At 32.7% G+C, this 14,282-nt stretch overlaps 1 protein-coding gene across 1 annotated transcript in view; it reads right to left on the reverse strand.

Annotated features, from left to right (window-relative positions):
* LOC150096113 (uncharacterized) overlaps positions 1 to 8,384 on the reverse strand; it is a 34,191-nt gene extending 25,807 nt beyond the window's left edge. The window contains exons 1-2 of the mRNA XM_090409614.1: positions 8,320 to 8,384; positions 7,844 to 7,903 (exon numbers count right to left, since the gene is read on the reverse strand). Of these exons, the coding sequence (XP_090265740.1) occupies positions 7,844 to 7,901 (58 nt within the window). The 5' untranslated portion in view covers positions 7,902 to 7,903; positions 8,320 to 8,384. The remainder of the gene's footprint in view (positions 1 to 7,843; positions 7,904 to 8,319) is intronic.
* Between the last annotated feature and the right edge of the window lie 5,898 nt (positions 8,385 to 14,282).

Raw genomic sequence — 14,282 nt, forward strand, 5'->3', positions numbered from 1 at the left:
TTCATTTAAACTCATAGTGAAAGACTTATTAAACACACATGGAACAAATTAACAAAAAATTCGAGGAGTATGAACATTACATACAGTTCAATAACGAGACCTCTGAAGAAATGTTAGGAACCGTGCGAGAAATAAAGACGAAATTAACGGTAGCGATAGAAACGCAAGAAACACTCCAACGCGAAAATCAAGAATTGCGGAAAGAAGTACACACATTCAAGTGTTAAATGGAACACATGATACAAAAAGAAAGAAAAAAAGAACTTCAAATTGAGGAAATAACGAAAGAAAATACAGAAGACTTAAGCAACATAATGCAACTGATCGGCAGCAAAATTGGAATTCAAATCGCAACCACAGATATCACCTATATCAACCGAGGCCCACAAAAAAATAAAGAGAGACCGCCACCACTCATCGCTCGTTTTACTAACAGAAATCTGAGAGACTCCATTCTTAAAGCAAGCAAGAAAACAAGGCCGACAACAACGATCCTAACTGATAAGAAACTCCCAACACCAATCTATATAACGGAACACTGGACTCCTACTTCAAAAATCTTCTATACCAAGCAAGGAAGACAAAAACAGAGAAAAACTACAAGTTCCTGTGGACAAAGAATTCCCAGATATTTTTGAGAAAGAATGAAAACACTCGAGTATACATAATTACAAGTGAATCCGACTTACACAGCCTACCAATATAAAACACTAACTCTTTACATCCTTAAGAATAAGATTAGAACTCATTTAAAAACTATAATGGAGATCTCAAACATAGGCGAACATATCTAGTCAGACAACATAAACCTCAAGGTCTCTGACTCTTTGAAGAAATGGTCAGACAACATTTCCACCAGCACCAACTTCACAATCATACACCAAACATAAGAAGTATAAAAAATCACTGGCTTACATTGATAACACAGCTCAATTATACCATGATAAACATAGACGTGCTAATACTGACCGAAGTTGCAATAAACGACACAGAAATTTACGCATAGAACATAAATAATTATAAAACATACAACTTATGCAGACCAAACAAAAGAGGAGGTGGAATTGTGGCATTTATTAAAGAAAAATACAATGTGACAGAAAAACAAACAAACTTCGAACATGCGGAAACACTAATTTTGGAACTCACAAATAGCCACAATAGTATCAAATACACAATAAACACAATATACAGACCCCCAGATAATAATCCACTCAGTTTTCTTCACGAGTTAGAAATATGGCTAAGCGGCATCGAACCGCGTACACCACACAGGCTCATCCTAATAGGAGACATTAACATAAATACTTTTGACCACGCTTCTTCAACCGCTAACACATATCTTGATATACTAAGTCAGTACAACATAAACCCTACCATTAACTCCCCAACAAGAGAAGAAATGCTCAATAATTCACTAACACAATCATGCATTGATCATATCAATATACGGGCTCCCATCCATACATATACATCATCAGTAATTAACGTAAAAATTGCCGATCACTACTTTGTCTCAACTTCGTTTTATTACGTTTCCTATCCCCCCTCTCCCACCACCACAAAAGTCGACAAAACTCGATCATACTAAAGAGCATTGTCGATAACCAAGTAAAAAATACAGACTGGAATTCTCGACTTAAAGTAAACAATCCTGTAACATTATACGAGAATTTTCAACTAAAGTTCACAGAAATATACAAAAAAGCAACAAAACCTACACAAACGAGGCGACAAACAGACAACAATCCATGGATAAATGACGACATACTAAATACTATTACTGAAAAAGAAAATCTATCGGAAAAAAGTTAAAAAGTCACCCAGTAATACACATTTACAAAAGTTAATACAAAAACACAAGAAATAAACTAACAACAAAAATTCGTAGGGCAAAAAGACGCTACTACTTCCAAAAATTCATGGAATATAACAACAACATTAAGCAAACATGGACTACACTCAACGAATTAGTAACCCGAAAAAAGAAAACCTCAGCACAAGATTTTATTGCAAAAAGCTTCGGTTAGGACACAAACCAAGAGGAACTAGCAGACTCATTCAACCATGCTTTCACAAACAACATCACACAACTCAATAAAGACAAACTACCAACGATCAACAAAAACTACCAACACAAAGTCAACAAACGCTGTATTTTCCACCCATAACAAAACAGGAACTGAAAGAAGCACTCCTAAAACTAAACCCAAAGACCACTCCAGGAATAGACAAAATAAGACTCACAGACCTTATAACACACTTTGAACAAATAAATCCAATACTTTTGAAACTCGTGAACATAATATTCGACACAGGCATTATTCCCAAACAACTAAAAACTGCAGTAATTACGCCAATATACAAACATGGCAAAAGAAACGATACTCAGAACTACAGACCAATAGCTACACTACCAGTCATCTCAAAAATCCTAGAAAAAATAACACACACCAGACTACAGAACTATTTACAGAAGTACAACATCATCTCACAAAACCAATACGGCTTTCAGAAAACAAAAAGCACCATTACTTTATTAGAAGACATCGCCGACACAATGAACAAAGCTCTTGACAAAAACAAGTACGCCGTCCTTAAACTGCTGGACCTAACCAAAGCATTTGACACACTTGAACATGACATACTACTCACCAAACTATACTCAATAGGTATAAGAGGAACACTGCATACATGGTTCAAGAACTACCTCTCAAACAGAACAGAAGTAACAAAAATAGGTACATGTCACAGTCGGAGTATACAAGTAAAACACGGTGTACCTCAAGATGCCATATTATCACCCACTCTATTCAACATATACATTAACGATGTTCATAACATATCCATAAGAAGTCAAATATTTCAATACGCAGATGACACTGCATTACTAGCAATTCACACAGACATTAACACAGCTCTCTGCAAAGCACAACAAGACCTGAACGAAATCACAACATACTTCCACCAAAACGCAATTCTAATCAAAGGCAGCAAAACACAGATGCTGATAATACACAACCCAAGAATCATACGCCCCGCATCACTGTCGATACATTGTCACACATACCGCTGCATTAACAACAAAAATACCTGCCAATGTTCCGAAATCAAACCTGTAACACACGCAAAATACCTCAGTCTGTATATAGATTCCCACCTTAAATGGACAAAACATATAGAATACCTACACACCAAACTCCGGATCATCGCAGCAAAACTCTTCCAAGTTAAAGGCATTATTCCACCCAACATAAAAAAACTCCTATATCACGGTATCTGCGAATCCCTACTCAGATACGGAATAACAGTCTATACAAATACATCAAACAGCCACCTAACAAAATTAGAAACAGTACACAGGAAAATCGTGTCAACAGTGATCTGGACACCTTACACGCAACAACCAATATTCGACAAGCACATGGCGATACACAGAATTCTGAGCATTAAAAACCTGAAACACTACATGACATTAACAAGGAATTACTTCAACATTACCTATCGAAACAACAGAGACACATATCGCATAACACGACCTACAACAACTCTCTACATCCCCACACCCTTCAACAACTCATACGGTTCTTTTGTGAGATCACATCAGATACCCACGCAACTCAACAACCTACCAAGAAAGTTAAAACACGTAGATAACTACAGAACATTAAAAAACGAACTCTGGAAAATATACCAACAAAGTTAAGAAACCATTAACACTAATATACACATCGCAAATCACTAGCATCCGATGCCTACAGTATCAACAACACAAATGGTGAAGGCTAAATCCCACTCTCTTCATAAAAGCTAACCCAAGCTTCGAAGTAGGTGGGATTAACTTGCCTCACTCATCTACAAGTAATCCTTATAAGCAAATGCAGAAATTTGTATGTATAATCACTCTTTCTCAAACTTAAAAAAAAAAAATAAATAAATAAAAATGAAATAAAAAATTATACAAAAAATTCTGTTTAATCTTCATTGTTAATATTAGAAGAACATGTGTTGCAAATACATAATATAAAGGCAAAAAAGTATTATTAAAAATTTTAATTGAAATCCAATGTAGGAATTGCAGCACTTAGTGCTGACCTCTGTAAAATTATAAGTTACAATGTCACTCAAGATGTTTATTGTATGTATAAATATTTTAGCAATCAGTAAAAAAAGTTTATTATTATTATTATTATCCATTATTCAAAAAAAATATTCAGATAAGCTCACAAATAAGCTTCGAGGACGAAAGCTGAAAAAAAAATACATGTCATCTCATCTAAGATAAAAAAAAATAATAAATAAATAAATAAAAATAAATGTATCATATGTAATCAAATGCATGTAATGTTGTACATATGTAATGATAAGTATGTAATGTAGGTATCATATCTTATAAATTATTATTATTATTATTGCGAAACAAAAATTATTGTTATTATTATTATCAGAATACATGAATGTATCAAATGTAAAGAAAAGTATGTTATATTGTATCATACGTAAACAAATGTAAGTAATGTTGTTTCATATGTAAACAAATGTATGTAATGTTGTATCATACGTAATCAAAACTATGTAATGTATGTATTATATGTAATAAATTATTATTAACATATATTAAAAAAATAATATTATTATTATATAATTATAATAATTAAAATTTCCCATCTATTGTATATGGATGACTTGAAGTTATATGGAAAATCGGCCCAGCAAATAGTCTCTTTAATGAACACAGTTCGTATTTTCAGCCAGGACATCAAAATGAAATTTGGTTTAGATCAATGCGCAATTTTATATATTAAACGAGGAAAATTAATGACACTAGCAGTTTTAATTTTGATCAAGAGCATAAAATATAAAAGATACATGATATAAAAGCAATTTCAGCTGACGAACACTATAAATACCCAGGAATATTAGAAGCGAATGATATTCTCCACTCGAATGTTAAACAAGAGGCAGCATCAGAATACACCAAAAGAGTTAGAAATATTCTGAAAACAAAACTAAATGGATTAAACACACTTAGAGCAATGAATTCTTGGGCTCTACCAGTGATCCGATACACAGCTGGCATGATAGATTGGACAAAAGAAGTCCTGGACAAACTAGACCGCAAACTAGAAAACTAATGACCATGCATCATGCATTACATCCACGAAGTGATGTTGACTAGGTTGGATGGGGAATGCTGCAAGTGAGACATATTGTGGAAGAAGAAGATATTGGTTTAAGAAATTACATCGACAATAGCTCTGAGCCAATGCTTCGAGCAATTACACAAGTGGGCCTTCTAAAAGCAACAGGAAACAAATCAGATTACAAAAAGGAACAAAAAAATATCCGATATGTGCGCTGGAAAAATAAACCCTTGCATGGCCAATTTCTTCGGGATACCGAGGACAAAATTGATGTGAGCAAGAAGTGGCAATGACTACAATATGGATATATTAAAAAAGAAATAGAAGGATTTATTCTAGCAGCTCAAGGACAGGCATTACAAACTATGCGATGAAAGCAAAAATGTTGAACATCGAAAATAACAGCCAATGCAGATTATGCGATCAGAAAGATGTGACTGTAGAACATCCAATCAGTGCCTGCAGCAAAATAGCTCAAACTGACTATAAATATCGCCATGATCAAGTGGCCAAAATAGTTCATTGGCATGTATGCAAAAAATATGGCTTTTCTACATCTGATAACTGGTGGCAACATAAAATAGCGACAGTATTGGAAAACGAAACAGCAAAAATTCTCTGGGACTTTAGAATACAAACTGATCGGCATTTGGAACATAATAGACCTGACATCACAATTATCGAACATCGACAGGTTTGGATTATTGATATCACTGGGTACAGTGATAACAACATTAACAACAAAGAACTGAAAAAAAAATACTAAATATCCAGATCTGGCAATCGAAGTTGGCCGACGTTGGCTTAAACACATCAAAGTCATTCCAATAGTTATCGGTGCAACTTCAAAGAAGCTATCCAACTATTTATAGCAATTAAACATCAACGAAGTGATCCCATATGACCTACAAAAAAAAACAGCATTACTTGGAACAGTCCATATTTTACGATGCTACCTGACGGACTATTCTTAGATTCTTGGGTAGAATTTGAATTGTTCTGCATCATCAGTCAAATTTTTGTTTATATGATATCTTGTTTTGACGGTGTATCAATTATGTGAATTATTATTTATTATTATTATACTTCGAGGGAGAACCCAATGTATTCACACAATCTATCATACCTTTCCTTGAACCCATTAACGAAAAATCGCTCACAACTGACTCAGGCAACCCATTTCATTCATTCACAACTCTCAAAGCGAAAGATCCAGTCCTCACACCTCTACCGACCACACATTTATTCAACTTACAGGGATGACCCCTTGTTCTGGTCCCTTTTGCCAAGTGCTGAAACATTTCCCCTGCATCTGCCCTGCAAAATACTTTAAGTAACTTAAATGATTCTATCATATCGCCTCTTTTTTCTCCTATCGTCCAACCTCTGCAGTCCACACACTTCAATCTATCCTCATAGCGAACATTCCACAGACCACTCACCATCTTGGTTCACTCGTCTCTGAATCATCTTCACCGCTACCTCATCAACAAGAAATTTATAGGACCAGACCTGAGTACAGCAATCCAGATGTGGGTGTATCAAGGTCTTATAAAGAGGAATTATAACTGCCTGATCTCTACTTGTTAATGTGTTCTTCAATAGCCAAGTAATCTTTTGGGCTACCTTAGCAATATGTCCTCTAAACTTTAACTCTCTGTTTACCACCGCCCCTAAATCTCTAGCTTCATCTATTTCCTGGAGTAGAGTCCCATCAAAGTGATACACAGCTTGTAATCCATTTTTCCCAAAATGCATAACTTTACATTTTTCCACATCAAAACTGGTACACATTAGCTTTTGCCCATATTGACATCCTGTTTAAATCGTTCTGCAATCTCTCCACATCATCGCCTTGATTAACTCTTACTCTACCTAATTTCTCATCATCAGCAGACAACTAAATATTTCTTTTCAGGTTATTTCCAATATCATTTATGTATAAATTAAACAGCAATGGTCCCAGCACTAAACTTGTGGCACATCACTAGTCACTTGCTTTCGCCTCGATTCTGCTCCTTCTTATACCACTTTTTGATATCTGCCCAGAAGCCACCCTCTTATCCACTTAACCAGTGTCATATCCATCGCCATTTGTTCTAATTTGTGTAACAGTTCCTCGATGTGATATTCTTTAAAATGCCTTTGCAAAATCATCGTGTAGCCATTTCCTTTATCCAACTCAAATGTTACTCTATTATAAAAAGTTAGTAAATTACTAAGGCATGACTAACCCTTCACATAATACATAAACGAAATAAAATAAATATCTTATCTACATGAATGCCGCTAACATGAAGTATAAAGCGTTTTTTCTTCGGTCCTAGAAAACTTGGGAAATCCGTAGGTTACCATCTTAGTCGTCATCTATAAAGACTTGAATTCATGCTACCAGAAATTTGAATACTTCGGATGCAAGATCATAGCAGAAAACTGTTATCTCATATATCTAAACCTAACTAGTATATTACCTAATATAGTGTGGATTGTAAGGCTAATAAAGCTTATAAATCAAATTTATAAGCTGGTCTATCATTATAAAGGATGAAGTGATACCATCAGGTGCACAGACATCTGATGAACTAAACCTTATTAAAATTTCTGTACTATACGACATTCGTAATTAATATTAATAATAACTATTACTACTACTACTGCTACTGCTAACAACAACAAACCATTGATATAAGTGCACTTACCATCTTCGACAGATGCCCGAACATACACCAGCATACACACGCACATAATTATCTTCATGGCTAAGGGAAAAAATCAAATAAAAATGGACAATATTAATACTGTTAAGAAAATTAAACGAGAAAAAAAATTTAAAAAAAGTATTTTCATTATCTTTAAGCCCTTTAGGCCATATTTAAAAGTACCTTATTGAAAGTATTTTTTCCTATCAAACAGTCTGCTCAGATTTCTCTGAAATCAGTAATCTTATAGAATATTAAGAAGCCTGATTATGTTATAAATACGTTTAAGAATCTGATATGCATTCACATGATAATAAACTTCTTCAGTTTAATATGCCAATGTGTAATAATAAGCTAACATTCGATACTTAAGAACTTTATTAAGGTTTATTCTCCAAACATAAGAATAGAAGCGGAGAAAACAAAACAAAACAACAAAAACAAAAAACAGCAACAACACAACTACTTTTTCTTACCTGCTTAGGAAACGTTACCGCTATCAGCGAAGGGTGTGTATAATCAACATTGTCGTTGTAGTTCATATGTTGCTATGATTACGTATTTGGTTTTAAAACGTCACTAGCAATAACATATGTCTTTTCCTAAAACTAATGGAAGGCATAAATTATGATCTTGTATATACTCAAACGAAGCCATCATTCAGCATATTTTGCAGGTATATATCTATTCATAAAAATTTTAACTGTGAGGTAAATTTAGTCAATCTTTATTAACGGATACGTACATTAATTAAAAATAGTAGTGGAAATAATAACTGTAGTAGTAATTTAGTAGAAATAAATCTGTGTATTAGTATATTAGTATCTAATACACCATAAGTGTATTAGTATTCTGTTGTAACAGTTGCAAGTTTGCGTCATAACTTAATCACGAGATCGGCCACCTGTTAGAGAATTTCCGTCGTCTGCTTTGCTCGCGAACAGAATCATCACGTAATATTTTAAATTTCAACCAATGACAGAACTGGAAAAACGAAAGCTTCGATTAGTTTTTTTGTAATAATTCTTTGTTTTTTGTATTTTTTTCATTTATTTTTGTTACAAAATTTAAATATTTTATAATTTTACCCCTTTTCTTTCAACAAAGCAAATATTAAGGAGGTAAACACAATCAATAGACCCTAATAGGCTGGTCATGTGTAATATATATCCTTTCTCAGCTTTAGACAACTACCTTTTCGCAATGCGGACTTTTCCATGTGTCATGTTTTCTAAAAAAAGCGGTAGATATTTCCGTTTAAAAGGCATAATATAATTTTTACTACACTGCATACTCTCCACTCTTTAGTAAATAAATTATATTAGCATCACTGCGTAAAAAAAAAAAATCAAAAGCGAGCGCGCGCACACACACACACACACACACACACACACACACACACACTCCATATCAAAAGACACTTCCATAACTACTTTAATAACCCCGTAGCTTTAACATAATGTGCACCGCCGATTAATTACTCACATCTAAACCCGACCTTTGATTTCACTTCTTTATAATATGTTCTAGTTTAATTTTTTTTTTTTTTCGCATTTCGTTGTATCCACTGCAGCCTTCAAATTCTGATAACCACAATATTATTGATTATACAGCTTTCAGGACCGATGTAGTCTAAATTGGTCTCAACTCAAACTCGCTTAAGAAGTTGTTGGCCTTTATTAAGTTAATTAATAAATACTGTTGGCCTTTATTAACTTAATAAAGGCCAACAGTAATTAACTTTAATAAGTTAATATGTACATTATTAATTTAATAAAGGCCAACCTTATAATGTACATATTAATAATAAAATGTTATATAAGAAAGAAAATTCTGTATTTAATCTTAAAGAATAAATTGTTAAAATTCTTAGTGTATTTGCCTCTTAATGTCATATTAAGAAATTGTATAACTAATACCAATTGTTTATAAACAAAATAAAATATTAAAAATAATAAACTTTGCATTTATGTTAATTGTGTATAGTGAAAAATGATTCATAATGTTAGAACAACGAAGAATAGTTTCTCTTATACAATACCAGATGGCAGTACACATCCTAATTAACTTCGATTTACAAATATCAAATAACGATTTGATATATATATATATATTAAACTGATTTTTCGTGCAAATTAGAAATAATTGACACAGAATTTTAATACTATTATTTTAATTTTTACACCTGTTTTAATCCAACACTGACAAGGCTTTGGGATGTGCTGAGTTTACAGGAAGAGCTGTTTTTATTTTGCTACAGGTGGTGATATCCTCTAAATATAGTGCAAAGTGTGCTGCACCATACAAGTATAAAAATTACTGCAGTGGGAATACTGTTCTTTGCATTTCGAGCGCCTTGCTGTTAATACGGTAAGTAAAGTCTTTCGTCTTTTTGTCTGTGATTACATTTTTCTTTTCTCGAATGTTCCGACGTCGTATAAATGTTTTGCAATGTTCACAGAAGCTGCATTTTTAAAGTTAAATGTATGTCATCTCTAAAATGTAATTATATATGAAAGCACTTGAATGTCGAACGTCGAGACAGTATGCAGAACTGGTATCAAATAATTAGTACCAAAGCAACTCATTTCAAATCTAGTTTATGTAGTGTATAGAAAGAAACAGTGTATACTGTATTTCAAATTAATAATTTTAATTGTTTTATATATTTTATAAATTAAATAAAAAAAAAATTATCTTAACGAAAAAATAAGTAATTTCTTATAGATTAACGAAGTAATTAACTTCGTTAATCTATAAGAACAAAGAATAACGAAGAATTAAAAACTTGTGAAAACAGAATAAAGAAATAACAATTCCTATAGTATTAGTGGTTATGAATTTTACGTATTTTAAGTAACGAATTTCTTATTTGAAATTATAAATAAAACTATAAGGTGTAAAAGAGTTTATGAATGTTACTATTTATAATTTCATTATTATTTTAAAAAGACCAAGATTTATGATATAGAATTTTTACAAAATTAATTATGTTATGTATTTCTTTAGTAAATATGAAGATTATCATGTTTGTCGCTGTTCTAGTGTTAGTTGAGGCTACGGGGTTACAAGGCAAGTATTGTTTATATACTGTATATAAAACTAGTCTGTAATTAGCACACTGATGTCTTTTTTTCAACTATTTCTATTGCTGCCAAAACAAGAGAGAGCAGATAAATTATTTTCATTTTTTAATTAAAATTAATTGAGTTGTAAAAATGTGAATGTAGGTATAATGCACAGATCTTTATTTCGGCCTTTATTCCTGTATGGTCGACATATTTGAATATAGTATAACATATATAGCGATATTATTTTGATCACTATTTTCTATTTTTTTTTTTTTAACTTAGAGAAGTTACTTGAGCTAAAGGACAATACACATTTTCGAGAACTTGTAGATACTGTTGAAAGAGCTATTGATAATAGTCCCGCTAGAGCAGGGTAAGTGGATACTACATTAGATTCAGGAATTTTAATGAGTAATATGATAATATATATTTAAATGTGCAGAATTTTTTTAAACTTCGTTTAGCATTTTATTTATTTTTCGAAATATATATTTCGAAGATTTATTTAAATATAATATAAAATTAAACATCATAATATTTTCTTTATATATTTATTTTGTTTAAGTATGCGATTTTATTCTAAAATTATCTAAGTGGTAATATTAATACATTAATATAATATAAGAAACATTTAAATAAACAAATCGTGGCTGGTACTAGTCATTGGTATACTTCTTAATGATTTTTTCTTAAAATAAACACTCTTTAAAATAATATTTGTGAATAATTTATAATGACATTAAAATTAATTATTAAACATTTTATAAGTTAAAAAAAATAAAAATTAATGGTTGTATTTCAAAATAGACTAGGCAAAGCTTCTGATGCATGATACATGTTCGTTTAATAAATGTAATAATTTATATTAAAGAAGAAAGTTCGAATACATCTGCAATATCTTGATATTGCAGATGTTTGGAACTTAAAAATTACTTTATTTTCAATTAATTGTGCCTATATTTTCTATGACAAACGGGACTGTTATTGCCTTATTTATTTATTTAAAAAAAATTTTTTTTTTCAAAATCGTCGAATTTTAATCTCAAGATCCATATACACTTGTTTTTCATACACTGTTATTATTATATAGTAACAATATCCCATGTAGCGATGAGTTTGAGAGTATCTTGTGTGAAGTGGAGGCTAAAGAATGAACTATATGATGGAATGTTGCTATAGACCTGGCGGCTCACTTGCAGGGGACGAAGAAATGCATCGCCAATTTAACCTTATGAGTACTAAAGGAGTGATCGTTATGGATGAGTTTAATTATCCAAACATTGAATGGTAGAAGAGAAATCTCATGATAAGAAAGAAGAGGAATTTATTGAATTGTTTCGAGACAATTTTCTCAAGCAGCATATGAAAGATGGAACTCGAGGTCAAAGAGTGTTGGATTTGTTCATAGCGCCAGAAGGGGTCTGTTATGAATATGACTATTTTACCACCAGTTAGTGACAGTGATCATGCTGTGTTTTCTTGGGAAGTATCTAATTATATTGATGTTCCCAATAGAACAGGTTACATGCTGAACTACAAAGTTGGAAATTAGGATCATCTTATGAGAATACCATCTTTGGTCCAATGGTATCAGTTACTGAATGGGAAAATATCAGCAATGCATGGGAATCTTTGAAAAAGTGCTTGAATGAAGCGGTATTTCAATGTATCCCTAGTGTTCGAAGAATAAATAGGTTGGGAGTGAAATGGATGTGCAACCTTATTAAGCAAGAGATCCACAAGAAGAAGTTGATGTGGAAAGAATATCGTGAGAATAAGAGTGAGAGGAGTTATGAAATATATAAAGCTCAGGCCAGAAAAGTAACGAGTATTGTGCGAAGCTAAATCGAAGTATGAAACGAAATTGGGCATGCAAGCTAAAGGCAATCCCAAAGAATTTTATCGTTATGCTGCAAGCAAAAGAAAGAATGAATGTGGAAGAATAACTTTATTCAATGCAGATGGTACTCGAGTGTCGGAAGATAATGAGATTGTTCAGCTAATGAGTGCTCACTTTGCTAAGATGGTGTATGTGACATGGTGCACAGTGCTACTGCTATTTTGTATGAAGAGTTAGAGGTTCATGAAAATGAGATTGCATGCCCAATTTCGTTTCATACTTCGATTTAGCTTCGCACAATACTCGTTACTTTTCTGGCCTGAGCTTTATATATTTCATAACTCCTCTCACTCTTATTCTCACGATATTCTTTCCACATCAAGATGATGTGAAGATAGGCAGGGCAATCAGGGATGCTACTGATAGTCAGCACTTACAAAATGATTTGAATATGCTGGAAATTGGGGTAAATGAAAATGGCTGTCAGTTTAATGTTAGTAAGTGTGAAGTTATGCACTTTGGCGTGATGATATTTCCATAAGCATATTATATTAGCCAGGTTATGCTACAAGAAACTGATGAGGCTAGAGATCTTGGCTTAATGGTTAATAGGAAATTGAAGTTCAAAGGTCACATAGCAAAAGTTTCGAATACAACTCAGAGGATAATTGCGATGTTGCAGCGAACCTGGGCTTGTAAGGATAAGGAAGTCAGTTTGCTTCTTTATAAGGCCTTGATAAGAACACATTGGATTATTGGGCGCAGATTTGGTTTCTCCAAGGGGATGAAAAATCTATGGAAAGAGTGCAAAGAAGAGTTACAAAGATTTTATCCAGATTATGGGATTTAGATTATGAGGACAGATTGCTAGTATGTGAATTACAGGCTCAGGTTAACAGAAGAAAGAGGGGTGATATGATAGAGGTGTATATAAACTTCTGAGTTGGTGTTATAGGACATCGTTTGATGAAATTTTTCGTTATATGGAAGGCAGGGAGAGAACGTGGAGGCATCCATGGAAGTTGAGGTTGTTCCCAGTCAAGAAAGGGGTACAGCTAGGTTTTTCTCCCAGAGAGCAGTGAGTGGAATAATTTGTCCTTAGGGGGTAGTGAGTGCATCTAGTGTGAACGAATTTACGAGAAGGTATGTGAGCTGGTTTGGGGAATTTATAGCCTCTCTCAATTACTCTTTAACTTCTTGGATGTGTCATATAATAATAATAATAATAATAATAATAATAATAATAATAATAATAATAAATTATTATTATATGCCCATATGCTATGTAAAAGACTGAAAAAAAATTGGGGGAAAAATCTTATTTCATTTTCTTTTTTTCAAATATTTCAATATATATTTTTTCATTGTTTCTTTACACAGAACGACTGAATTCAAAGCAGCTGTGTGTCCTCTGTTTCAATCACTGGGAGACATAATATACAAAGCTCTTATGAGAGAATACCCCGTGGAATATTACATTGAAGTTGTGAGTAATTATGCGTGCGCGTGTGTATAGCTCGCGTGAAAC

Source organism: Typopeltis vanoorti, chromosome 19, assembly GCF_054136105.1.
Source record: "Typopeltis vanoorti isolate ZY-2024b chromosome 19, IOZ_Tvanoo_1.0, whole genome shotgun sequence".
NCBI lineage: Eukaryota > Metazoa > Arthropoda > Arachnida > Uropygi > Thelyphonidae > Typopeltis > Typopeltis vanoorti.